Source organism: Ixodes scapularis, unplaced genomic scaffold (genome assembly GCF_016920785.2).
Source record: "Ixodes scapularis isolate PalLabHiFi unplaced genomic scaffold, ASM1692078v2 PGA_scaffold7__128_contigs__length_106722199, whole genome shotgun sequence".
NCBI lineage: Eukaryota > Metazoa > Arthropoda > Arachnida > Ixodida > Ixodidae > Ixodes > Ixodes scapularis.
In genome coordinates, this window is record NW_024609882.1 from 101,873,270 (window position 1) to 101,899,933 (window position 26,664).

General features: G+C 51.9%; 1 protein-coding gene across 1 annotated transcript; it reads right to left on the reverse strand.

Moving 5' to 3' along the window:
- Positions 1-1,531: 1,531 nt before the first annotated feature.
- Positions 1,532-9,344, reverse strand: LOC8028249. The gene is made up of 3 exons (XM_002410708.4): positions 9,199-9,344; positions 5,908-6,127; positions 1,532-2,494 (listed from the first exon to the last, which is right to left on the reverse strand). Exons 1-3 carry the CDS (start codon positions 9,254-9,256, stop codon positions 2,326-2,328), a joined length of 447 nt encoding a protein of 148 aa, XP_002410753.3. The 5' UTR covers positions 9,257-9,344; the 3' UTR covers positions 1,532-2,325.
- Between the last annotated feature and the right edge of the window lie 17,320 nt (positions 9,345-26,664).

Sequence of the window (26,664 nt, forward strand, 5' to 3'; positions counted from 1 at the left end):
CTGCTCGCCGATCGGTCCATTTCCTTAGGCTTAGGCTACGTCTGCTCCCTGCCTGCGGTCAGCTTCGTCTGCTCGCTGTCGCGGCTGGCTTTCGATACAATCGGCGCACCAAAAGAAGCTTCGATGCGAACCCGCATTTTTATCACGGCAGAGGGAAACCAACACCTTCTCGCAGCAGGGCTTGTACGGCTTCCTCAACCCGCGGTGCAATCCCCAGCGTTCGTGCGTACGACGACTGACACGCTCGCTTTCCAACACCAAGCTATCGCGACACGCTCTAGGCGACGCTCCCGGCGCGGTGTCGAGAGCGTCCGGCGTCCACTAGACGCCGGCTTCCTACTGGTCAGGAAGGTGATGGGCTCCATATCTCACCTGTTCTGCACCCATTCAATGGACGCCGCCATGAAACTATGCATAAGCAAACAACCGCGTTGTCATGGCAATGCCATGGCAACGCGGATGTTTTCCCCATATCTTCATGGCGGCGCTCGTTACCAGTGTTCTAATCCTAACGAAAATTACCCGAGGCTGTGGTAAAAGATGGAAAACTTTGTAAAAGAAAAAAGACGCAGGAAATGAATCATCTCGATAGCAGAGACAATAAGACATTTCGTGGCCACGCCTACTTTCGTTACTCTTGCCTCCATGTATGGAGAATATGGACGTCACCTCCTGCCCCTTACAACCTCCTTGACTGAGCTAGACTTCAGACGCCATGCTCATCCCAGCAGTGGCGCGCGGCACGCGTCTCGAGAATTTCCACAACAATGAATGAAGCCTCCTTTCCCAGGATAAAGGGGGTTTTAAGCGCTGACCTCGCGCTAAATGCCTGCTGACGGGAGCGTTCACCAGCTTTGTGTCGCATCGTCAACACTGCTGCTCATGGCAGACGATAAGTAGATGACGACACGTGAGCATCGAACCGGCCTTTACTAGACCGCACGCTGCAGAAAGCGTGCCCAGCGGGCGCCTGCTCAATCCATGCTTTAGAAGTGACGGCATGAACTCCCGCTAGCAAAGCCAAGCTCTAGCGTACGATCTACTAAACGTCCCTCACGCGTTGCGCCGAAAATCTCCTAAAACGCCGTCTCGTCCGCATTACTACAAGTAATAGCATCAACGCACGCTGATAATGCTGATAATCACAACAATCAGGCGGTTATCGTTTGAAACGAATCGAGTTTCGAATACTCACTACCAATCAAGCGCCCCTCTTTTACCACCTGACCTTGCTCTCTGCTTTTGGGTAACGGCGACATCATGAACACGTGTCGAAAGAGACGAATGAATGGTCCAAGAAGCACGGATTTTCCATCGTTTTGCCAGGTTAGGGGTGGACGAGTGTAGGAGTAAAGAGAGGTCAAGAGACTATTGTTTTTGTTTTTTGAACCCTTTCTTCGGTGACGGGCCCAAATGAATTCCCGAGGCGCCATAACCTGGAATAGCGTAAACAGTGACAAAGATTCTAGTTCAAGCTAGACATCACCGCCTCTCAAGTATTTAGACCGTGACAGCAAAGGGAGACAACACGAAAGTGACACTCGTTTATTTGCTCGTGTCAGAGTAAAACACTATACATAAAACTGAGCAGATGCGTATGAACCTCGGCATCGCTGGTTTTAATGATCTGCTGATGTGATCTGAGAGATGAAGACGGGTAAATAACAAGGGTGCGTCGAAGTTATTTAGGATTCACCATTCGCGATATATTCGGACTTCGCTATACGTGTCGAAGGATAGACGAATGTTTCATGAAATCTGCTCGATGGCGCACTTCGTTGAAACACATGTTCGCGTGGAAGTTTTACCACTAACCGGAAACGTTCCAATTTGTTTGTTCAACGCTAAAAAATACCCCTGCTCGTCAATTTGTTTCCGTGATCCGCAAAAGCAGAGTTGACTGAATGTAAGCGTTGAAACGGCTCCGTCATGACGATGGAATGCACATCTTTTTCGTATACTGAATACCGTCAAGCAACGCGAGTAGATAAATACGAATATACCGAGAGCTGTCGTCAAAATATAGTGCACACATCCTAAGTAGCAAGGCCGCGTAGGGCCGAAGTTTCTACGTCACAGACCGGGGGCCAGCACACGGGGCACAAATTAAACACGTATTGCTGCGTCAGCATTATCGCTAGGACTCAGTCTATGTCCACGCTGGCCTCCGGGAGGTGACGTAGAAACAACGGTGTTCCGGCCTCATTCCCAGGAGGTGTGCCCCGATACTGCGAACATAGCGGCTGAAGTTTTTCCGAAGCACTATGACTAGGAACCCAAAGGGCAGTTGTGAAGCGTAAAATGAGCGATCGTTACGTCGCGGATTTATGTCGTTGCATCCGGCGGAGGGGGCTCGATGCTGAGCATGGCAGCGATGATGCGCTTGGTGTACGCTTTGGCGACGTCGCAACTCCGGTAAGCGACCTGGCAATCCTGTCCGAGCCAGCCCTTGGCAAACGCGGCTGGCAGAGAACCCGGCAGTTGAGCCACCGCCCTGCAAATGTCAGATGCGATTAGGACGTGTGTACAATAAGAGCCCATTACACCTTAACCACGGAATCGTCGATATGGAACTTTGGCTACGTTTACATGGATGCGACAGCAGCGCATCGGATCCAGTAAGCGAATCGGATCCACTTCAACCACTACGTTTACATGGATTCGGATCGGCCATAGCGGCACCTCTTGTCGAAGGATCACAACGCAAACCTCGTAACCTTCAGATTCTTTCCGAGGTGTCCGGTTTGCCTAGCGGCATGCAAAGCAAAGCTCTCGTAATCCCTCGCTCGAGCACTCGATCCGATCCGCTAGCGTATACATGGAGAGTCGACTCGGATTGACCATCTCAAGCTATACCCCGTTCCAGCGGATCGGATTGGATCCGATCCGAGTTTTTTACATGGACCGATTCGATTCGTTAACTGGATCCGGTGCGCTGCGGTCGCATCTATGGCTACGTTTACATGGATGCGACTACAGCGCATCGGATCCAGTTAACCAATCGAATCGGTCCATGTAAACAACTCGGATCTGATCGGATCCGATCCGATCCGCTGGGACGGGGTGGTTTGAGATGGTCAATCCGAATCGAAACTTTCCATGTATATATACGCTAGCGGATGGGATCGAGTGCTCGAGCGAGGGATTACGGGAGCTTTGCTTTGCATGCCGCTAGGCAAACCGGACACCTCGGAAACAAACTGAAGGTCACAAGGTTTGCATTCTGATCCTTCGACAAGAGGTGCCGCTAGGGTGGATCCGAATCCATGTAAACGTAGTGGTTGAAGTGGATCCGATTGGCTAACTGGATCCGATCCGCTCCTGTCGTATCCATGTAAACGTAGCCCATGTAAACGTAGCCTTTGTGCGAGAAATTTTGGGGATCAACGAGATAGGCTTTTGGGAAAGCGGTTTTGTCCTTATTTATGCACAGAGATTACAAATATAAGGATATATTGAGATATTTTGAGTTTTATAATCCGCCGGAAAATTGCCGAAGAGTCCATCTAGGTGTTCAATGCCCGGCTTGTGTCAATCGGTACACAACGTTCACGCATCCTGCATTACTTAGCCAAACACATGCACCTCTATATATCCTAAATCAATTTTCGCTCTACTACGAGCGGAAAAAACTTGCACATTTAAATGGCGGCTGGTGTGTCTGCAGGAGAGAGAGGGGAAACTGACAACGGCTGTTAATCGAAGGAATTTAACGTTCAACACCACAGTGTTGAACGTTAAATTGACGCCCATCAACATCGAAGCCGGGAGAAGTTTAGCCAATCTCGCTCCACATGGTGCAGTTTCGAAGCCACGTATACAGTGGTGCACAAAGCCGTCGAAAAGGCAAGGGCGCCTTGGACAACGCGAGCGCGTCATGTCGGTGGTGAGAGGAACTACTTGCACAGAGCTTCGGCCGATTGCGAGATCACCGGCTCCCACTCTCCGATAATCAGCGGCACAGCAGAGCCAACCCCACCTAGATTAGACCTTCGAACGACCTCATCATCTTCCATTGAACATCATCGCAGGCCGATAGCGCCAACTTAGTGTATGGACCCGAACCCAATGCTTTGATCGGACACAAGGTCCAGCCGAACGATGACGTAGAACTCGTGTTCAATTGGTGTCGTGGCTCAATCTGACTGAGATTACGTCGTCAAAATTCTAGTGCACCAGCCTTGATTCTTCCAGGTGGTGTTGTCTGAGCAGAGCGTCGTCAAAAATTTGCACGAGGTTGCTAATGCCAACCCACTGAGGTTGAGCCACTGCTGTGGCGCTGCTGTCGGCATTGCGCAAGCGCGGATGCTTCATCTCGCACCAATCTGGTTTCTGCGCACGAGCCGTACCCTCACCTGGTGCGGGTGGGCTTGTTTCCGAATTGCGTTCTGGTACATCACCGTAACTTGACAAACGGTGAAGGCTACGCTTCCAGTGAGCAAATCAGTGCGCCGGAGAAAGCCCCGTTACATCTCAAGGGAGGGCGAGAAAAAGAGGAACTCGGGAGGAAGTAGCAAACGGAACTCTGGAGAGGAGAAGGGGAGACCACCTCCCTCCAGCGTTCTGTCTGCTTCCTACTCCCCGGACTTCCTTTCCCTCGCCCTACCTTCCTGATGGCTTTCCTCGCACAGAGAGGAAAGCCCTCTCTGTGCGAATTTTGAGTGACGAGCTAATATGCTGGGGGGACAAAAGCAACGTTTGGGAGACAAAAGAGGATCCGGGTAAAAAGGGAGTTCCTCCTTCCCCTCTCTGTCTTGGGTCACACCCTCGCCTCTGTACAGTCGGCTACAAAAGTTTATGGACCACGGCTGCGTTGCCGCGCAACCAAGCGGCAACGCGTCTGTGGTCGAGACCCGTAATGCCCCCCCCCCTCCCCCCCCCCCCCCCCCCCCCCCCCCCCCCCCAATGCGCGTTCTTCGGTACTCGCACGCATGTCAAGTCTCCCGTTTCCGGGCGACGCCCTCCTATTCTCACGAAAACTGTCTCGGGCACCGCTTGGATAGCCGCCATTAGTCGTTGTGACGCAGCTGTATCTCGGTGGCGCGGAGGAGCAATAAGCGCCAGAAGACGAAATATCAACTCTATCTCCCGCCGTCCGGCATAATATCGTTTGTGCCAGCTCAGCAGAAAAAAAAAAAAAAAAATATTCAGCGTTTTTTTTTTTTTTTTTTTGCTTGTTGAAGAGGCTTTTTAATTTTGTCTGCATTGGCTGCTCCATCAATCACTCATTGACAGCAATCAATTTATCAAGCGTCATTTCATTGCATATTGCCCACCTTTTTACTTTTACAAAAAAAAACTTTAAACATATACAAACAAGAACAAAAGAAAAACACTGCAGAATAGCTGTCTTGGCCGCTGAGCTCGGCATGTGTCACTCATCGCGCCATCGAGATGCGCTTGCGGCACGTCGGCCAACGGCGGCTACCGAAGCGGCGCCCAGTGCCGCATTCGTGAGGACAAGGCGGCGTCGCCGGAAGCGGGAGGGTTGACACGCTGGCAAGTACCAAAGGGGGCGCAAGCGCGCCTTACGGGTCTCGACAACAGACGCCGTGCTGCAGGGTAGCGCATATTCCGCTCCCTGCAGCTCGGCCACGGCTCGTGTGGTCCGTAGACTTTTGTGACCGACTGTCCTTTTAATAAGGGCTGTGACGTGATTCGCCTCCGTCGTTCTGATTGGCTCGAAATGGTAGTTGCTTTCGCTCCCTGCCCAATTCCGGCGAAACAAAACAACCCAAGTTCCTGACGTCATGCCAAGGCGGTGAATGCACTCCGCATCCACTTTACGCGATTCTGGTTTCCGCGCACTCGCAATGTCCACATCTGGTGCGGGAAGACGCGAGCTTGTTGTCAATAACGTGTCGGCGACTGGTCCCAAGTTTTCGTCATCATCAACAGTCAACTTACTCCAGGAAGTGGCGTAAACCAGAGTGGCTGGATTTGTGCGATCCGAACACCCTGGCCACCTGGCACAAAGAACGCCTGTGGCACTCTCGGGCCTCGGCCTTGATGGCGCCCTTGAGCTTGTGGTACGCATGCATCTGGACCAGCTTCTCTTCGTAGCTGCCGTACAGGGTGCGAGGCCGGCCTGCGGAGACGTCCTGGCTCGCTGCTGCAGAGCGATTGGCTGCGAGACATCGAGCAAGGTACTGGGTTGAGGCAATACACTTTTCCAGCGCTTATGACCCCCTAGACGACGAGGCCTGCGCATCACGTCATCGCTAGTGGATCGCCAACCCGCCCCAAGTGGCAAACACGTCAAAACTCGAAGAGTGTCGCAGCTTTGACGCGTCTGTGTCGGCGTCGCCACGTGCGAGCGTCGTGCTCGCTCCCAGACGGATGCAAGACGCGCTGGCAAGCGATGCTCACAAAACTATAGCCGGTGACGAGCAACGTTACTAGAACACTCAGTTGGAAAACTCGGTTAAAACTTGGGCTGGTGGCGTCCACGGAAACCGTGCTAAAGACGATAACAGCGCCGCTCTTAATCTTGTCTTTACTGCGGTCACCTTGAGCTTTTAGAAAGCAGGTTTTCGAGTAAAAACAAACGAAAAAACTGTTAACTTTTACTGGAGTTTAGTACGAAATGAAGGGCGCGTTATGTTTTCTAAAATCTTTAGTTTGCAAGGTTTTGCGACACAATATGGTTTTTATACAACCACGTCTCAGCGGTGATTTCAGGTAGCGCGTCTCAACCTGGGGCGTATCCTCACTTCGGGGGCGCGTCCGCTTGGGAGACTGGGGTGGCACCCTTGAAACCCCTTCCTCTGTATATGTTTCGGCGCCAAAATGGCCGATTAAAGCCAGAATAGAAGTCACATGCAGTTCCTCGAGTGGCCGCCGCGGGAAAAATGGCGGCGCTCCGATCGCCATTAGGGCGTTTTAGTAGACCTTTCCTCCTCCGCAAACCCTCCGCAACGAAGAAACCGCCACTGCGCCTGCCTGCCGATGGTCTTGGCTGTAGAGTTCCGGGTAGCGGAGGGGCTTAGCGGAGGGGGAAACACGGTCTACTAAAACTCCCTATTAGCTCGGTTCTCGAGTACGGATCTGTGCCACTTTTTAGAGCAGGCTCTATGGCAGTTTCCCAACTGAGTTGTTCTTGTAACGTTGGTGACGGGCGAAAAGTGAAGTGGAAGCTTTTCCCCCTCTTTCCACTTTAGCGGAGTGAACACTGGGGAGGCGATAGCGTCCTTTCCAGCGTTCACTCCGCTAAACTGGAAAGGGGGCGGAATTTCACGTGGCACCGAGCATAGCCGGCCCTGCGTGGATCCACTGCTGACGACATCTGGTGGGAGAAGACGCAGGCCTTATCTTCCAGGTGTTGTCTCGTTACGACCCGGGTGAAACTACCGGGTCACTCAGCTCTGTCTACGCATGCGCTGCGTGTGACATTCCGCAGACGAGAGCTACTGCCTAGGCTCAGAACGCGCTCCACAGCCCAGCAGACGAAAATGGCAGCGCGCTCAATGCGATTCTGGGAACGCTTTGTGGAAAATCCATTTCCTTGAGCGAAAGCCATGTGCAAGGTTCCGGGAAAAATAAAACACCTCTTTCTTTTGAACTATACATTTTATTTTATATGCGTGCTATTTGTTCGACGCTAAAACAATCTTCAAATATATTGCGTTTTTTTTATCAATTTATAGTTGTAGGGTACCCCTCAACGCCATGGGCATTATGCGGGGGAGAGGGTGGATACAGCCGCGTAAGATAGTCACATTATGTTTACATACGTACAGTGGTAATCACACTTGTCTATAACGCGCGAGCATGCGGCTTTCTCCGGGGAGCGCTAGACTGGGGACATTCACAGAAACTAAGCTAGCCACGTGGCGCAACATCGGACGGCCCGTTCGAGGGGTGTCCAGCCTAGAGCCACTAAATAAGCTGCGCTTAGAGTATCGGCACTCCGTTCCCCGACATTGTTGTGGGCGCCGCCATTTTGGCTCGTATGCCGAACAGACGCAACAGCCGATCTTCATGATTCAAAAGTGCGACTTCCTCAGCATTAGATTTGGTGTTAGGAAGGTAATGTAATATTGCTTTGCTCTGTCGCGAACGGTTTAAACATTTGTGGAGGGCGGAAAAGCATTTCCTGTGATTTCAGATAAAGCTTCAGATAACTGGCCACCATGATTTTAAGCCACAATATGGCCAAGTGTCGTTACTCTGAAGCGTAGCTTATTTAGTGGCACTAGTCCAGCCCATTCTATCAGCTTGATAAGCGATAAAAGTAAAGTGCTTTATGATATATTTTGTTTTTTTGGTGACGTCATCGTTGATACGCCTTCAAGCTTTAGTTTGTTTATTGTTCGAGCAATGATGCTTGTAAAAAGCGTGCGAGCAGCCTTCCGCGTTCGCCGCCAGCTGATAGTGGGCAAGACACCCCTCGAGCGGGCCGTTCCATGTTGCGCCACGTGACTAGCTTAGTTTCCGAGAATGCCACCAGTCTAGCGCTCCCCGGAGAAAGCCGCACGCTCGCGCGTTATAAACAAGTGTGATTACCACTGTACAATGGTGCAGCAAAGTAACAAAAACACATTGCGCAAGCAGTGCCAATTCATCGCATAATAAAATGATATTCAGAAATTCATGCTACTTTTACGGAAGTTGTTCATATGATTCAATTGAAGCAAAATATACGGGATATAGGTATACAAATAGGATGTTCAGGAAGTTCAAATCTATCGATTTGTGTTATTGCCGTAATTTTTCTAGGGCATGTAACGATGTTTGCAGTTCCGCTTAAATCAGTCTCTTTTACGACGTTCTGCTCAGAGGCGAATGTTCCAAAATCTACCAGAAGCAAAAACGGCGTTTCGTGAACTACGTTGTTGCGCCTGTGACCTCCGTAGCACTGCACAAAGTGTGTCCTTGAAGCTCCGTCTCCCTCGCGTTAAAACAATTTTAAGAGCACTGGCAAACGACGACGTCTCGATGTCTTCGTCTATCATCCTGGCATTATCAAACGACGATACAGTTCAACGCCTACGACACGAGTTCGGTGGGTACGTTCAGAATACGAACCGTTTTGAAGTCAAAATTTCCATCAAAACTTGGGAAAAAAAATTTTTTTTTCTCAATGTGTATTTATCCCATTATCCGCATCATGTAGCATGATGTTGTATATACTATAGGCACCGGTGGGCTTACTGTATACTCATAGCTCTTGGGAGTTTGATAATGGGTAATACTTACTGCTGCCGCAGATGATGCACGGTGCCATCGCCGCTAACCCTAGGAGCACTGACAACATCGTCGCAGTTGTGGCTTCGCTCGAAACCTGACAGTAAGTGGCGGGTGGCTCGCATACCGGCCTCACCAGCGATGGAAGCGGGAGCCGTTCTGCGCATGCGTCATTACATGCACACGAAACGCCAACACGGACGCGCGTGCGTCGGTTTGCTTTATCGGAAGTGTCTACCATCAATGGATATCTGATTATTGCGTCGAAGGCTAAGCTACCGTAGCGATAGAAAAAACAAACATCTCTTTGCACTTGCATAAAAAGAAACGCGTACGAAGCTACAGCGTCACGCTGATGATAGCGTCTGTCACCACGCGCTGATCGGATTAATGGCGGAGAATGCACGCTGATACTGCATTTTACGGCGATAGTCGTTTGGCAAGGTTTTAAAGCGGATCGCGTTAAGGCCACCTCGAAGGTTTGGAATTGGCACAATATTTAATTTCTTATAATAGTCATAATAAGCTTTATTTGCCATTTAAATATGGTATTAGCTGAGGGAAAAATCTGTTTAAGCAGTTTGGCGGGTCCTCAACCCCCTTACATTCGCACAGCAGTTGCAAAGACTACGTATACAAGAAGTTATATAATACTTAGATTAACGCAACATACATGCAAACTTTCAAAAGCGGTAATGCAAGTTACGTAACAATAATCAAGTAATACAGTGATACACGTACAGAGCAGAAAACAACGTTATGACTGTTTATTTCGAAACAAAATAATTCAGAAGTTCACGAGTGCTACATAAAGGCCATGCTCTGAGAGGGAAGTTTCTACTGCCCAGGAGTCTGGGTGATAGGTGGATTATGTTGAAACTTTTACTCTGATTGATGCCAATGATAACAAAGAGCTATGCGTCTAGTGTTGCTCCTGTTTACATTTTATACTGAGTCTATAACCTTAATGACAATATATTTTCATACTTCTCGTTATTCAAAAATGTTGATCAGTAGGAAAATCATAGGACTAGTTACACGCAATCCTTAGCACTCGTTTCTGTAATAAAAATATTCTTTGTAGACTAGTTTTTGTAGTTGTTCCCCAGACTGAGTAGATATAATTCAAATTAGATAAAAAGGATGAGTTATATGCGAGCAATTTGACACCAGTCGTCGAAGCGAGTTTGAAAATAACTACACTCTCAGAATAAAAGAGTGTCTTATTACACCCCTTGTCCCATATAATACACCCCAAAACTTCAATTCGACGTACAGCGCCCCATAATAGAACAGGCGGCCCCAAATTTTACGAGGGGCTTAATAGCCGTGTGGTACAACTTATTAAGATAGCTAATGTACGTTTTACTGAACATGAAAAAGATTATCGGAGTTTTCTTGGCCCTACTGAAAACGCTCCGTGTTTTCTTTCTTTGCTCTTTGATACGTACTTTAGCAATTTAATAAGGTATACCGCACCGTTATCAAGCCCCTCGTAAACTTTGGGGCCGCCTGTTCGATTTTAGGGCACTGTACGTCGAAATAAAGTTTTGGGGTGTATTATATGGGACAAAAGGGTGTATGGTGATACCCTTTTTTTTAGAGTGTAGGGTTCCGAGTTTTCGATTTAAACCGATAAAAACCGATAAAAGTACACCGAATTCATTTTCAGAAATTCAGTTTTCACCAAAATGGTCAGTTTGTAGGTTCGGCGGTTTTGGTTTAAACCGATAAGAACTGATGAAAGTGCGTCGAATCAATTTTCTAGAATTTGGCTTTAACCCAAAAAGGCCACTTTGACCTTCCAGTCGTACCGCAGAGTCGTGTCGAAAAAGTGAAACGATAGTATCTATTGAAACGTGTCCGAATGTATGGGATACACGAATGCCATCACGACGTTTTGGTTTAATGTGCACATCATCGATCGGGACGTGAAGTCCGAGATGCCCCATGACTTCGCCATGTACGGGCGTGTTTCAAACTCGTCGTAAGGGAGACTGACATGATGCAAGCTCTGCAGTCAGTTAGTGAGTACACGAAATATGTCGTGCTTCAAAAAGTCGTACCGTGTCTCTTTTCGCGGTCAGATATGGTTGATTGGTCAATTTTGGCTCAGGCAGCGCTCCACCTCCTCAGACTGCCAAAGTACAGTGTTATTCTCAAAGCTCAGGGTCATATTGACAGGAAAGAAAGAGGGCGGATCAACGAGATCCTGGGAAAGTACATGTGTGTTTGCTATAATAAGATCACGTAATCCTGGGTCCGTTTGCTCGAAGCGCTAACCGTGGCTAAAGTTAGCCGCAGTACCTACAGACCTCTTCTGTGTACTCTCGTCCCCAGCCACCTAATAGGCATATCCGGTATGGGCGACGAAAAAATACGAAAACGTTTCAACCTGCAAATAGTAAAAAATAAAGGGGAGGCAAAACGAGACAGTGTAACGGTTACGCTTATATGATATATCCTAAATGCCTTTTATTTGCGTGGCAAAGGCAAAACAATGTTTTCACCCATACTGGAAGTGACGACAATTCAAGATGGCGGCGCACTTGCAGAAAAGGTCTATAGAAGAGGGATTTTGAAATCACGTGACTGGCTCGGTAGGGATACGGGATAACGTGGCGGTGCCCCTTTGAGTGAGCGCCGCTCGCTTTGGAATTAATATGTCGTTGTAGCTGCGATATCGGGCGCGTTAGTCAGCAACGAATGGTGCAGGAAGCTTTCGCTTTGCCTTACCTCACTTAAATCGCAAAGCATGAGCAATGAGCTCGCCGCATTTTTTAGATAGTCTTTCGATTCTGGTCATTCCTAAGCCTAAATGAAAGTGATAGTTGTCGGCATGGCAACATCTTTGGAAAGTTGATTGCCTTGACTCAATCGGCCGGGTATTGAAAGCACACAAAAGCAGACAGCGTCTTAAAAGACCTTTTGCTAAATTACCCAAGCATCGAGAGGAACGCTGGAAGTATGATTCTACGATCCGCGCGCGCTGGCCTTTCTCTCATAAAAGATTCGAAGTAAATAATCATAATGAGGCTTTGACAAAGGCGCGTGCAAGGTAAAGTTTGTTTTAGACTTTTTGCTTTAGAACAGTTACTACTGACGACGCCAGCATGTGGAACGCGTATAACCACACTCGTAGCATGCACCTCGATGCTTGGGTAATTTAGAAAAAGGTCTATTGGGGCGCTCTCTGCTTTTGTGTGCTATCAATACCCAGCCGATTGAGTCAAGGCAATGTGCACTTTCTAAAGACGTTGCCATGCCGACAATTATCGCGTTCATTTAGGCTTAGGAATGACCAGACTTGAAAGACTATCTAAAAAATGCGGCGAGCTCATTGCTCATGCTTTGCGATTTAAACGAGGTAAGGCAAAGCGAAAGCCTCCTGCACCCTTCGTTGCTGACAAACGCGCCCGATATTGCAGCTATACCGACATATTAGTTCCAAAGCGAGCGGCGCTCACTCACCGGGGCGCCGCCATGTTTCCCCGCATCCCTACCGAGCCCAGTCACGTGGTTTCAAAATCCCTCTCCTAGGCACTGCGGCTAACTTTAGCCGCGGTTAGCGCTTTAAGCAAACGGGCCCTGTTGTACAGAATGTGAAGTTCCATGTTTTGGGGGCATAGGCTTCATACCAGACTTGTCTGTATTTCTGTTTTTTTTTTCTTGTTTCTTTTACAGTTGCGCACATTTGCCAAACGTGTCCATTTCTTCCTCAATGTATCTGTGCTGTTATTCTTTAAGTGATCACAAATATCAGAGCTGCAAGAATCATCTGATTCGGTGTCCATTGGTGTTTATTTCATATTCACCGAAAAACGACGGTAAACTTTTGTGGACATAAATATACACCGAAAGAAATGAAAATTCAATTTTGAAATATACACCGAAAAAATTACGCCGAATTTTGAAAAAATAAAAACCGAAAATGCGGAACCCTAGAAATAACATTGTTTAGGTGTTCATCCATGACAATTGCTTTGAAAATTCAACTCCCAAAGTTTTAAACGTGCTGACTACTTCGATAGAGCAGGTGTCTCAAATAATATTGTTTGGAAGGTCAGGATATTATAAAGAGTAGTTTTGTATGACTATTACACGTAGTACGGCACATAATACGAATAACCGTTATATGCAGGATATGAATTTCCTCGAGATTTGTGGAAGTTGTACTTCTACAGACTAATAAGCAGTAGTTATATTGTGTGTAGAAAAGATAATTTTAGATTAAAAGCGTTACCTAGGTGGGAAATATACTTCAATATATTTATGTGTCATACCAGAGGTTATTACGTATATATATGTTGAACGGAGTCGTCCCAGCTCGCGAATTGATTGAATATTATTCTCTGTACTTTTACACACTGTACCACTATACCCCCATTATTAGCACCAAGCTAGATGACAGTAGTGTGAACACTGTGTATTTCTTGACCTAAACAAAACGGCTTTTGTTTTGTTGACATTAATTTCTAAAGAATTTGATGTCGTCCAATCGTTTAGCCTAATTAAGTATTGATTTGCATTGCGCATAATTTGTTCGGCATCATTCCCTGAAAGATTACACTGGGATCATCTGCACAGAACATATTTAGCTTTATCGTCAATACTTACAACGTCATTTATATAGAAATTAAAAAGTGGGCCTTGTACACTACCTTGCGGTACACCTGCTGTTAGTGGCCTGAGACCAAGCAAACATTTATTTATTTCTACACATCGATAACGATCTTGGAGATAATTCTTTCATATTTAGTACAACACTGCGTATACTTCAAATATATAACTTTTGAAGTAGTGTATTACGGTTTAGAGAGTCAAAAGCGTTTGAGAAATTTATAAATACACCAAGTGTTAACAATTTATTTTGATATTACCTCAGATTAGCTTTTTTCGTTTTAACAATGCCAGTTCAGTCGAACGATCTTTTCTAAGCCAGTAGTCGGGATTGAAAACTTATCTAAAAAAAACATGTTGTAGCTTATTGTCACGAATGACAACTGATGAGGCGATGAAAACTGAGGCAAACTAAACGTTTAATGGGGCGAACTTGTGCCCAAAACAAAATAGACAAAGGCTAGCGCCGCGGGAGTGGATGGCGGCAAAACAGCAGGATCGAACGCCGAGGCGAGACTGGCTAAGGCCCGTCACGCGGAGCCCCTTATGTACCTGCGTGGGCTTCTGGAACAGAAGGTTGGGAGCGTAGAAGAGTCTGATCTCGAAGAAGCCAACAGGGTTCTCGAATTTACCAGAAAGCGACATTTACAGAAACAACAAAGAGGTGTATCCGCGGCCAGGCATCGAACCTCGGCTTTTCGTGTGGGAGGCAAGAACGATAACCATGAGGCCACGGGCGCGCTGATTGCTTGATCAGCTGCTCGTGCGTCAATACACGACTTCAGGGAGCGGCAGGTTCACGGCCAACATACGCGGCTTGGAGGAAGTATAGAACGCGATGACTGGGTCAAAAGAGACATTGGCGGAAGTCAGGTGTGTAGTACTAGTAAATGTGATGGAGGAGGCAGGAGCAAGAAAGTGGCTCTGTTTTACCAGCCCAATTTTCCCCTTCTCCCAAAGAAAAAAAAAAGAAAGCCAATAATGAAGGTGGTGGATAGGATACGTATGCAACAAAATTAACTACTGGAAAATAAAATATCGTAGCCCCGCGACCAAAATCGATTGGAGCGCTGCGATCGCTCAATGGCAACGTAGCGACAAGCATCACCTGACGAGGCCAACTACTTTCACGGCAATGCTTTGCTTTGGTTTAGCGTTTTGCAGCAGAAACTCTTCACTAAGTTTAATTTGTTTTTGCCATCACGCAAAAGGACGTAGGGCGAAACTTATGAAAAAATACGAGTAAGCCAAGCGAAACGATCGGAAGTTGTGTGTAAGTCAAGATGGAATCCTTCGATAGCTTCATAATGACAAACCTTGAGACCAGGAACAGAAGGAACAAGGACAGCACTAAAGTAAGCAAGAAATAGTCGTCTGGAGGCCCCGTAGTTGCCGCTAATTTGGAACGCTGAATCTGCTAGCTCTAGCCCTTTTTGCCCCGGCTATCGTCTCGTGAACTCGTGCGAGCAGACGCGCGCTAGGCGGTGTTGCTGTGATATGAACAGTATCCCTTTTCTGCCTGTCACAAGGACCGGCGCAAGTGCACACGGCGGTTACGATGACACAGCATTTCTTCTCTCTTATAAACTTTTCCAATGTTCACAAAATCACAGGTCAGCGTGCAGTCTTCACGGCCCAGCACGTGCATGTCCGTAGCTTCGGAAAGTGAGCACAGCACGCGCCATACACATGATCACTCAAAATGGCACGGGCCACAGGCTCTTTTCGGAAAGGTCTATAAGTACAATCAAGTATCTCAATCGGTCCGGTGGTTTCCGCTTGCGCGTCCAACGCCTGGGCAAAGCTAGGTGTGTAGCCGACTCAGCTGGCTCCAAGTCGCCGTACTCTAAGTCAGCCACCTTACCGGAAGTGGCCCCATCTCCCGATGTAGACTGCTCTTCCTGCTCACCCGGAGACCAGACCTTGCCTTCGGCCTCTCGTGGGGCGTGTGTAGCGCCCCGTCGACGCGGTTGGTCCAAGTGACGCCGCTGTTGTCCACCTGGTGTATCCAGGATGACCATGCGCTTCCCTTGGGTCGATATCACCGTCCCTGGTAGCCACCTTTGCCCTATGCTGAAACTGTCGCGACCAGACGCGCATTCCTGGAGTAAGCGACAACCATGGTGCTGGAGGTCTGTTCGATAATCTTATCGTGCTCTTGTTCTTCCTACTCACCTGGAAAGTAACCACTCAACCTCGATCTGGGTTGAAAGCCCATCAACCTCTCTGCCGGTCACTTGTCTTCTTTGGTGGGCTTCAATAGTGTATCGAAATTAAAACTTCGAAACACCATTCTGCAGAGTGACTTCCTTGTTTTTCTTCAACCCACCTTTCAAGTTGCGCACAGCACGTTCCGCTAGCGGCTAGCACATTCGACTGTGGGTGATATGGGGCTTTTGTCAGATGGCGCACATGGTTGTCCTGTAGGAATCGTGATATCGCTCCGCTGAAAAATTGAGCACCGTTATTCGATACCAGTGTTTGAGGCCAACCAAAGCGCGCGAAAATTCTCCTGAGTATATCAATAGACTCTTTTCAAAAGTCCGCGCCATTGCCTGTCCGCCATTGCTTGCTCACCTACTCTGAGCGTCTATTGGACACGAGAGCTGCGTCAGCGTTCGGCGAGGACTCGGATCCACTCACGCGCTACGTGTCCAAGCAATGGCCACCACTAATGTTGCTTGATGGACTTTTCAAAAGGGTGTATTGTTGTGTCACCTGTTGCTGTCTTCATGGGTACGGCCTCAATACGAAAAATGAAAGACGTTTACAAATCTCTAATGCGAAGCTAGAGCACAGCTCTTGAGGAGGAGGAGAGGAGGGTATGTCCCTCCACTTCCTCCGTACCCTCCCCTCCTCCTCCTCCTTCTTTTCTTCTCCTTTTCTCCTCCTCTCCTCCTGTCGCTGCATTTGTTCTTGGGTGACGTGAAACAAAGTCGTGACGTCATTTTCCCCGTAAATTTAGCGGTGAAACTGAAGTGGTGTTGAGGTCACGTGACGTCAATTTCCTCACTAAATTTAGCCGACAATTTTTTCTGCTATACTTAGCGGAAAAATTTTCTCGTAACTAAAGCGGGAAATTGTTCCGCTTAGAGGAAAAATTTCCCGCTAGAGTGAATGGTGACATTTTTCCGCTAAATTCAGTGGGAAATTTTACCGCTAAATTTGGCGAAAAAATTTCTTCGTTAACCTTAGCGGAAAATTTTACCGTTAAATTTAACGAAAAATTTCCCCGCTAACTTTAGCGGGGAAACGTCTTATAATGCAACGCACGCAGTTACGCCGACGCCAACGCCGCTCAACCTCGAAACGCGTGCCTAATCGTGAATTCAGCTCGCAGATCTCGAGCGCTCCAAAAGCGCTCCATTTGGAGCGCGCATATTCCGCTCGCAGATCTGGCTCGAGCTGGTCATCTTCCGCTCGTAGATCTCTGCCAGCGCCATCAAACCCGGCGAACTTGCTATGCGGGATTTCACAGATCTCTCCGGAAGTTGACAGAGCGGCCCACGTGATTTCCGCCTAAATCGGCAGTGCGCATGCGCGGCGAGGTTGGAGAGGTCGGCGGGCCGGTCGGGCCGTCGAGTTGGATCTGTGTGGGTGCGTCGGTTGTTTACGCGGGATTGTGACGGCTCGAACGCTTCTACCTCGCGTAGATCAGGGATACAAAGCCGGGACTGTGGAGCGTGGTAAATCGCAAGCGCTGACATCTGTGATCGTGAGAGGAAGAACGACAGAAGAGCCGGAGGCAGACGCAAGGTTAGGCCTGTACATTCTGCAGTCAATGATTGATTACCTTTTTACACGGCAATCCGCCTGCGTTTTCCCCGTGGAATAAAGTAAGAGGTGATTAGGCAACGACCGCGCAACTGATGGTTTGTTACCTCTGTGTTTATTAAAGTCGCACCAGAAAGCAGAACACCGAGGGGGCAATCGCTGTCCGTGCCCCGCCGCTTCAATGCGGCCGAAAGGTATGTGACGGTGCCGAACGCGGACGTATTCGTGATTTGTGACATGGGCGTCGTGGTGCGTATAATTTCGCCCGGCCTGTGTCGCGTGTTATTTCTGCGGCTAAGCATTCACAGTCGTCACTGGTCGTCGGAAAGATCAGTCGGCTGAGGCGTTGGTGGGCTTGTCAAGTTCGAGCAGCAGCCATTTTGAACGGCGGTGGGGAGGGGTGTGGGGGAGGTCCCTCCAAAAATGCAAGTTTATCTCCCCCCCTCGTCGATTCGGAGCGCGTCCCACGGAGCGGAATTTCGCCTCCCTCGCGGATTTCGGAAAGCACTCCGGATCTACGAGTGGGATTCACCATAAGAGCTGCGCTCTAAAACCATGCGCCCTTCCAGTGGACCGGCGAAATTCATGTGCAGACGGCACCAGCGTTTGTTGGTCTCGCGCCATTTCGAAGAAACCTGCGCCCAGGCTTAAGCATACACTGCACGCAGTGCGGGCAGTTTTGCACCAATTTCTTAGTGCCCATGTCTGATCCTGGGTACCAAAAGACTGTTCGAGCAAAACTTGACATTGCCGAGACAGCGCAGCTCCTGGCAAAACAAGGCGATGGCCTCAGTAAATCAGATTATGGCTCACCGAAAGTTCACCCCGGCGTAAAAAATACTGCACTAGTAGCTGCTCCGTACGTAACCTTGGCGGCCACTTACCCTGAATCATTGTCGTCACTTGCTGAAGTTTTTTGTCGTCCTTAGTTAGGATTACCATCTGCTGTGCCGACAAAGACCTGTCATCCAAACCGCGTGTATACAACACATACTCAATGTTCTCTCTAGTGTTGTCAACATCAGACCCGGCACTGTGGACCCCGGCAACGGCAAGCGACTTAGAGCGTCGGCCTTCACAGTTGTGCTGTCTTTTTTCAATACTCGATGTGGTACTGGTATGCCGCAAGGAGCAGCGCCCACCCCTGGACTTGGGCTGCCGCCATTTGAGGGATAGCTTTCCCCGGATGAAACAGCGCCGTCAAAAGTTTGTGGTCTGTCACCAATGTGAAGCGATTACCGAAAGAATAATCTCGAAACTTCGTCGCTCCAGACACCAACGCCAGTCCCTCTTTTTCTAGTTGGGAGTAGTTGCGTTCAGCCGGTGACAGTATCCTTAAACGGAACTCTATCGGGTAGTCCTTTCCGTAGCAGCGATTCGGCAAGACGGCACCCAGACCTTCGGATGACGCGTCACACTCTAGTCGCAACGGTTTCCGATGGTCGTAACGAACCAGGAATTTGGCCTCTGTCATGGCACGTTTCGTCTCCAGGAAGGCTCTTTCCTGTTCCACCCGCCACTGCCATTGCGTTCCCTTGATCAGCAGTCGATACAATTTGAACCAACGTAGTTGAAAGGTTACAAAAGAAACTTCGCGTAACAGGTCACTTGCCCCAGAAAGGATCTTAGCTGACACAGATTTTGGCCTTGGCGCTCCTGTCACCACCTCGAAATTGCCCCGCTGAGGATGAAGGCCCTTCGCGTCAATTTTATGTCCCAGAAATGACACTCGTTTCTCTCGGAACCGACACTTGCCTTGGTTGAGCTTGAGTCCATTGTCCCAGAGTCGCTGAAACACCTGTCGGAGCATCGAGGTGTCATCCTCCTTTTCGGCAGCAATGATATTGTCCAAGTAAACGTTGACACGAGGCATTCTTTGCTGGAGCGATTCGATGCGTCGTTGAAACAGCGCTGGGGTGGACGGGATGCCGAAGGCCAGTTGATTGTAGTAGTAAAGGCCCTGATGTGTGTTCAGCACTGCCTTTTTCCAAGCCTCCTCGTCGAAAGGAAGCTGATTGCACGCGTTGCGTAAATCCAATGCGCTGAAGACCTCTCCTCCGTGGAGCAACGCAAAGATATCGTCAATCTTCGGCAAAGGATAGCGCTTAACGTGTGTCACCGGATAGCGCTCCAAGTGTGTCATATAGCCACACTGGCTTATGTCATCGTTTTTACCCTTCACCGGCACGGCCGGTGTGGCCTACTTCGCAGTGAGATTCGGAGAGATCACTCCCTCCTTTATCAGGTGATTAATTTCCACCGACACTTTCTTTCGAAGTGCGTATGACACCAGTCGAGCCTTACAGAAGCGGGGCATTGCGTCTTCTTTTTTGTACAAATTAACAGGTGGTCCTTTGCAGCAGCCCCTATTTTCCTCGAAGATGTCTGCAAAGTCTTCCATAAGTCTTGGAACTGAAGCTTCGGCGTGGACAATGTTAACATTGAGCCCTAATCCCACATCTATGGAAGAGACACACCAGCACTGTGAAATGCCGGAATTGGGCCCCGGCTCCACAGTAGAGGTGCTTGACAGTCCACGATGTCCAGCGCGATATTCACCAGTGCTTGACCGTGATGTACCTTCATGGCAATTCTGCCAACAACCGGTAATGGCCCGAAGAAGCACGAAAGGCGAAGTAGAGTCTTCTCCAGTGCGGGCTACCATTTGCGTGCTTTTTAAAGACGCTCATGGGTATCACGCTCACTGGTGAATCAGTATTCATAAGCATTCGTAGCTTGCGACATTCTTAAAAGCAAACCCTCTTCCATCGGTTGAACCACGTCTCTGTTGATTGAACCTTTTGCAACCAGGGCTGAAAGCATTTCTTCCCCGCTCGCTTCCTCGTCAGAATCATCCAGCGTGTATGCTCCCTGCTGGTTGGTGCGACCGGACTTGCACGTTCTCGCCAGGTGGCCCTTCTTTCCCCATTTAAGGCACACGGTTCTGCGGTGCCGACATTCGTTCGCTGAGTGATGGGCGTCACAACTCCAGCAAGAGGCACGTGTACCTGCTGCGCTGTTGCCTGGTTTGGTAGGCCCCTGATTCCTCCCACGAGTTCGGACGAGATGTGCACGTGCCACCCGCCCCGTCTTGCGAAGCTGTTTTCCGCATCGCCTGGACGCTTTCGCCGGCAGTCCCGAACGAAATTTCAAATTCTTCCGCCTCTTCCAGGCTCAACGTCTTACGCGTAAGCAAGAACCACCGTGCGTCACCACCCCGGAGGCCACATTCGATTCGGTCTCGCAACATCCGGTTAAAGGGCTCACCGAAATTGCCATCCTTGGCAAGACGCCGCAGTTCTGAAAAAAGTCCCGAATTTTCTGCTTTTCCTCTTGAGTACGTGTAAAAAACGAGTAGTTTGCTGAAATCTTGTTGGCTTGGGGGTTGCAGCACACCTCGAGGTGACTCACGACAACCTCGTAAGTTAGGCTGTTGATGGCCTCCGGCTGACAGTGCCCTTGCAGGATTCGCACGACATTGTCGCTCAGTGAGCGCACCAGGAGCACCCGACGTTTCACAGGGTCCGTGACGCCATGTCCCCCAAAGAAGGCTTCCAGGCGGACACGATACCTGCTCCAGCTGCTCGTCGTTTCTTTGAACTCAGGCAGTCGGGAACCCATCTCGACTCCCTCGTCCTTCAGCGCGCCCGCATTCAGACAATTAATCCTCGTCGTCACTGAAGTAACCCAGAAAAGGACATATGGAGACCCCGAAGTTGTCTGCTAGCTCTAGCCATTTTTGCACCGGCTGTCGTCTCGTGGATGGTGTAAACTTTTATTTTAATATTAAAATATTCGAAGATGGGTGGGGCCTCTAATACAGGGCTCCAGCGCTGGCGGCTGCTGCCTAGGCCTGCTCAACAAGATGACGTTGGTCGTCCGGGGGCGAGCTGTGCAACGCAGCTTCCCAGGTCTCTGGGGAAGCAGAGGGGAGGGTGGGAAAGGGATGGGTGAAATTTGCATGCTCACGTGACGTGTTATTGGGAAGGGTACTCCGTGCAATGTGAGCAACGAGCAGGGTACATGGTTGAATAAAACTTGCGGAGGAGGAATAAGTGCCTCTCCTCCACGGGAGGGACAGCTCCTGTATGTGTTCCTCTACAGGGGAAACGCGTGTTGTGTCCACAGGAGACGTACCTCTTGTGGAGGTGCCCTCCCGACAAGCGAGAAGACCCCGCTTCCAGAAACGAAGCTCATCTGGACTCCTGACGGCGAATTTGCAGATCGAAGTCGCCAAGCCCATGTCGTAGCCAGAGCCTGTACACACCGGGTGCCACACACAGAAAATATCAAAGGAGTTCTCAAATCTATTCCCGTACCCAACCAATACTCTGAAATCCTCACTCACCAACGTGTGACAAGTTGGTAGCGCCCCCCTCCAGTCCGCCCGTCTGCGGCCGCCTGGCTCGGCGGGCAACATTGATCACCACATCAATAAACACCGTTGAGCGCACGCGCTCCGGTCAGACATCGTCCACCCTCACAACCAGGCTGCGTGTCGTCTCTTCTCGGCGGGTGCTTCGGCCCCCTTCGTCCACGTTCGAGAAAGATCGTGACACTGGCGACGAGGAACCGTGGCACTGGAGGCCACCAACGTGCACGGTTCGGCCCACGCCGCCGAGAGAGTCGCAACACCGCCCCCCGCTCCTGTCGCCATGCCGCTGTACGGGAGGCTCGAGCCGTTCGAGGGAGATGGGTCCGCCTGGCCGGTCTACGAAGAACAGGTCCACGTGTTCTTCCGGGCGAACGACACGCCCGAGGCGAAACAACGGGACATCTTCCTGGCCAGCTGCGGGACCCGCGTCTTCAGCCTCCTGCTCGACCTCCTCAAGCCGGCCACGCCGCACGTCAAATCGCTGGGTGAGCTGCTCGCCACGCTGCGCTCGCACTTCAGCCCGGCGCCGTCCACGCTTATGGAGCTGTTCCGCTTCAACAACCGGAGCCGCCAGGACGGGAGACCCTCGGGCAGTTCGTCGCTGCGCTACGAGGGTTAGCGAGCACCTGCGCCTTCGGCGACCAGTTGGACTCGCTACTCCGGGACCGGTTCGTCTGCGGCATCAACAACCCTGCCATGCAGACGCGACTCCTGGAGCTCCCCGACCCCTCGCTGGACGACGCGGTGAAGGCAGCGCTGGCGATGGAAGCAGCAGCGAAAGACGCCAGCGAGATAGCGCGTGCGGCCGGCTCACCGTCGACGGAAGCGGCGGTGAACAAGATGGCGACAAGGAGCGGTGCCTGCAGCCGCTGCGGTGCTGCCCACTCCCCCTCACAGTGCCAGTTCGTCCACGCACAATGTTTCACGTGCGGGAGAACTGGGCACCTCGCACGTGTCTGCCGAGGGGGGAGGACGAGCGGCGGCCAGCAGCAGCAGCAGCAGCCTGGTTCAAGCCCGGGTTCCAGTCAAGCCCGCGGCCAGGGTGGCCGTCGCAAGAGAACGCGGCGGGGACGAGCGGCACCAGGCCCGGGTCCGTCTTCAGCCAGGGTCCACGTCGTGGCCGAGGACCCGCAGAATTTCGACGTGTGGCAGACGAGTAAGCCTCCATCGTCCGTGCCACCTTACTTGGTGTCCGTCGAAATCTGCGGCCACCCCATCACCATGGAGCTGGACACAGGGGCCAGCGTGTCGGTCATGCCCGGGAAGCTGTTCAAGCGGACCTTCCCCGGCGTGTCCATCGAGGCGTCAGACGTCATGCTGCGCAGCTACTCCGGGCAGCTTTCCCAGGTCCAGGGTCGGGCCCAAGTCAGCGTTCGCCTTGGCGACAGGGAGGCAATCCTTCCCCTTTACTTAACCAAGGGGTCGTCGCCGACGCTGCTGGGCCGAAACTGGATTCACTCGCTGGGTGTTCGGCTGCCGGAGTACCAAGAAGCTGCGCTGCACGTGGTGCAAGACGTCCCGAGCCTCCTGACCGACTTCCAGTCCCTGTTCCAGCCGGGGGTGGGCACCTTCGCCGGCACGACGGTCGGCATCCACATACCCGAGGGAACCCGGCCTCGATTCTTCAAGCCGCGTCCGCTGCCGTTTGCCCTGAAGGACGGGGCCACCCAGGAGCTGCAACGGCTGCAGCGAGAGGGTATCCTGGTGCCCGTCAAGACTTCCGAGTGGGCTGCACCAATTGTCCCAGTCCTCAAGCGAGACGGCCGCGTCAGGATCTGCGGGGACTTCAAGGTCACCATCAACCCCGTCGCTACCGTCGAAAAGTACCCGCTGCCTCGGGTAGAAGATCTCTGGTCGGCTCTGTCCGGGGGACAGAAGTTCTCCAAGCTCGACCTTCGAGATGCCTACCAGCAGCTGGTGCTCCAGGATGCCGCCCGGAAGTATGTCACCATTTCGACAACCATGGGACTCTTCCAGTACACGCGCCTACCGTTCGGCGTGACCTCAGCCCCAGCCATCTTCCAGAGAGAGATGGACAACCTCTTCAGGGGCATGAGGCACGTGGCGGTGTACTTGGACGACATCCTGGTTACCGGTACCGACGACGGGGACCACCTGCAGAACCTGCGCAAAGTCCTGGCACTACTACAGGACGCCGGTCTCAAGCTGAGGCTGGACAAGTGCGTGTTCCTGACCCCCAGCGTGGAGTACCTGGGACACATCATCTCCCAGGCTGGCCTGGCCCCGGCACCTCGCAAGATTGAGGCCGTGCTCAAGGCGCCGAAGCCCAAGAGCAAGAAGGAGCTTCAGAGCTACCTCGGCCTCATCAACTTCTACAGGAGGTTCCTGCCCAACCTGTCGACGCATCTGGAGCCGCTGCATCGCCTGCTTCGTGACGGGCAGCAGTGGGCCTGGAAGAAGGAGCAGGACTTGGCCTTCCAGCGCAGCAAGGAGCTCGTTGTTAAGGCTCCAGTGCTGGCGCACTTCGATCCGGCCAAGCCTGTAGTCCTCACCGTGGATGCGTCGCCGTACGGGGTAGGAGCCGTCCTGTCGCACCGGGGTCAGGATGGTCAGGAACGCCCTGTGGCGTTTGCTTCTCGTCGACTACATGCGGCGGAGCAACGCTACAGCCAGCTCGACAAGGAAGGCTTGGCCCTCCTCTTCGGGGTCCAGCGCTTCCATCAGTACCTGTGGGGCCGGCAGTTTGAGGCAGTCACGGACCACAAGCCGCTGCTGGGGCTGCTGGGACCTGACAAGGCGGTCCCAGTGCAAGCATCGCCTCGTGTGGTACGCTGGGCCTTGACGCTGGCAGCCTACAGGTACAAGCTGGTCTACCGCCCTGGGAAGGACCTGGGACCTGCAGACGCCCTGAGCCGCCTGCCCCTGCCGGAGGTGCCTGCTGCCGTTCCAGAGCCAGCTGACGTGTTCCTGCTGGAGCGGGCCTACCCGGGGGTGCTTACCAGGACTGCGGTGGCGCAGGCGACCAGCCGGGACCCGGTGCTGTCCCAGGTGGTCAAGGCGGTTTCCCGAGGGAAGGAGCTGCGTCACCAGGCGTACAGCCACAAGACCGCCGAGCTGAGCTTGGAGCAAGGCTGCCTCCTGTGGGGTTCCAGGGTGGTGATTCCACAAAGTCTGCGGGCCAAGGTGCTGCAGCTGCTGCACGCGGGGCATCCTGGCATCGAAAAGACCAAGATGGTGGCACGGTCGCACGTTTGGTGGCCTGGCCTGGACCAGGACATCGTGCACCAGGTGCAAAGCTGCCAGGTCTGCCAGGAGAACCAGCGAGCCTCGCGCCACGTGGAAATCACCCCCTGGCCGTTCCCACAGAGGCCGTGGTCCCGCTTGCACGTGGACTATGCGGGACCCTTCAAGGGCCACTACTTCCTGGTGGTAGTGGACGCCTTCTCCAAGTGGGTGGAGGCACTGCCAGTCACCAGTCCCTCGGCAAGCGCGACCATTGCGGCTCTGCGGCAGGTCTTTGCGGCGCAGGGATTGCCGGACATTATCGTGTCTGATAATGGTCCCGCTTTCGCCAGCGCCGAGTACCTGGACTGGCTGCAGAGGAATGGAATCCGCCGGATGCTGGTTCCGCCGTACCACCCCGCTTCCAATGGTGCAGCAGAGCGGGTGGTACAGACACTCAAGGACAAGCTCAAGAGGAGCCAGCCCGGGGATTTCCGGACGCAGGTGGCCCGGGTACTGTTTCAGTACCGGACCACACCCCATGAGGTCACTGGCCGTGCCCCCTGCGAGCTTCTGCTGGGCCGGATGGTCAAGACACCCTTGGACGTCTTGCATCCAGACCTCCGGTCCACGGCGCTCCTGAAGCAGCTGAAGCAGAAGCTGGCTGCTGACCGAAGGTGCCGTCCCGGGCCTTTGCCGGAGCCGGGAGCGTCGGTGTACGCCAGGAACTTCCGTCCTGGCCCACCCTGGTCTGCCGGACATGTGGTTTCACCAGCGAGCGCCTCGTCGCTGCTCGTCCGCATGCCCGACGGGACCACCTGGCACCGGCACGCCGACCATGTCAGGCCTCGCCTCGGGACCTGGCTTCCACCCTCGGCCGTCGCTTCGGAGGACCAGCCTGCAGGGGGCCCAACAGCACCAGTCGTGGCCAGCGGAGCGCCACCCACCCCGGAGGCGACAAGTGTCGCCAGTCCTGTGGCACCAGTTGGACCGATGCCACACCCAAATCCAGTCCCTGCGGCTCCACTGGGTGGAGCGCAACCTGTACAGGCAGCGCCCGGCGTTGCCACACCTGGCCCGTCGACTCCAGGGCCCAGGCGGAGTACGCGGCAGCGAAGGCCACCTGACCGGTACTCGCCGGGGTGATCTTCTCCATCGACAGGTCGGGACTTTGCACGACCAGACGCCGAGATGGTGTCGGCCGTGCGCATTGTGTTTAGTTTTGTTTAATAACAAACAAACTGGGGGGGAGGAGTGTGACAAGTTGGTAGCGCCCCCCTCCAGTACGCCCGTCTGCGGCCGCCTGGCTCGGCGGGCAACATTGATCACCCCATCAATAAACACCGTTGAGCGCACGCGCTCCGGTCAGACATCGTCCACCCTCACAACCAGGCTGCGTGTCGTCTCTTCTCGGCGGGTGCTTCGGCCCCCTTCGTCCACGTTCGAGAAAGATCGTGACACACCCCTCCACATCGGTGCCAAACGCGGGAAGAGGCCGTGATCTGCCGCCAACTCCAATCTGCATG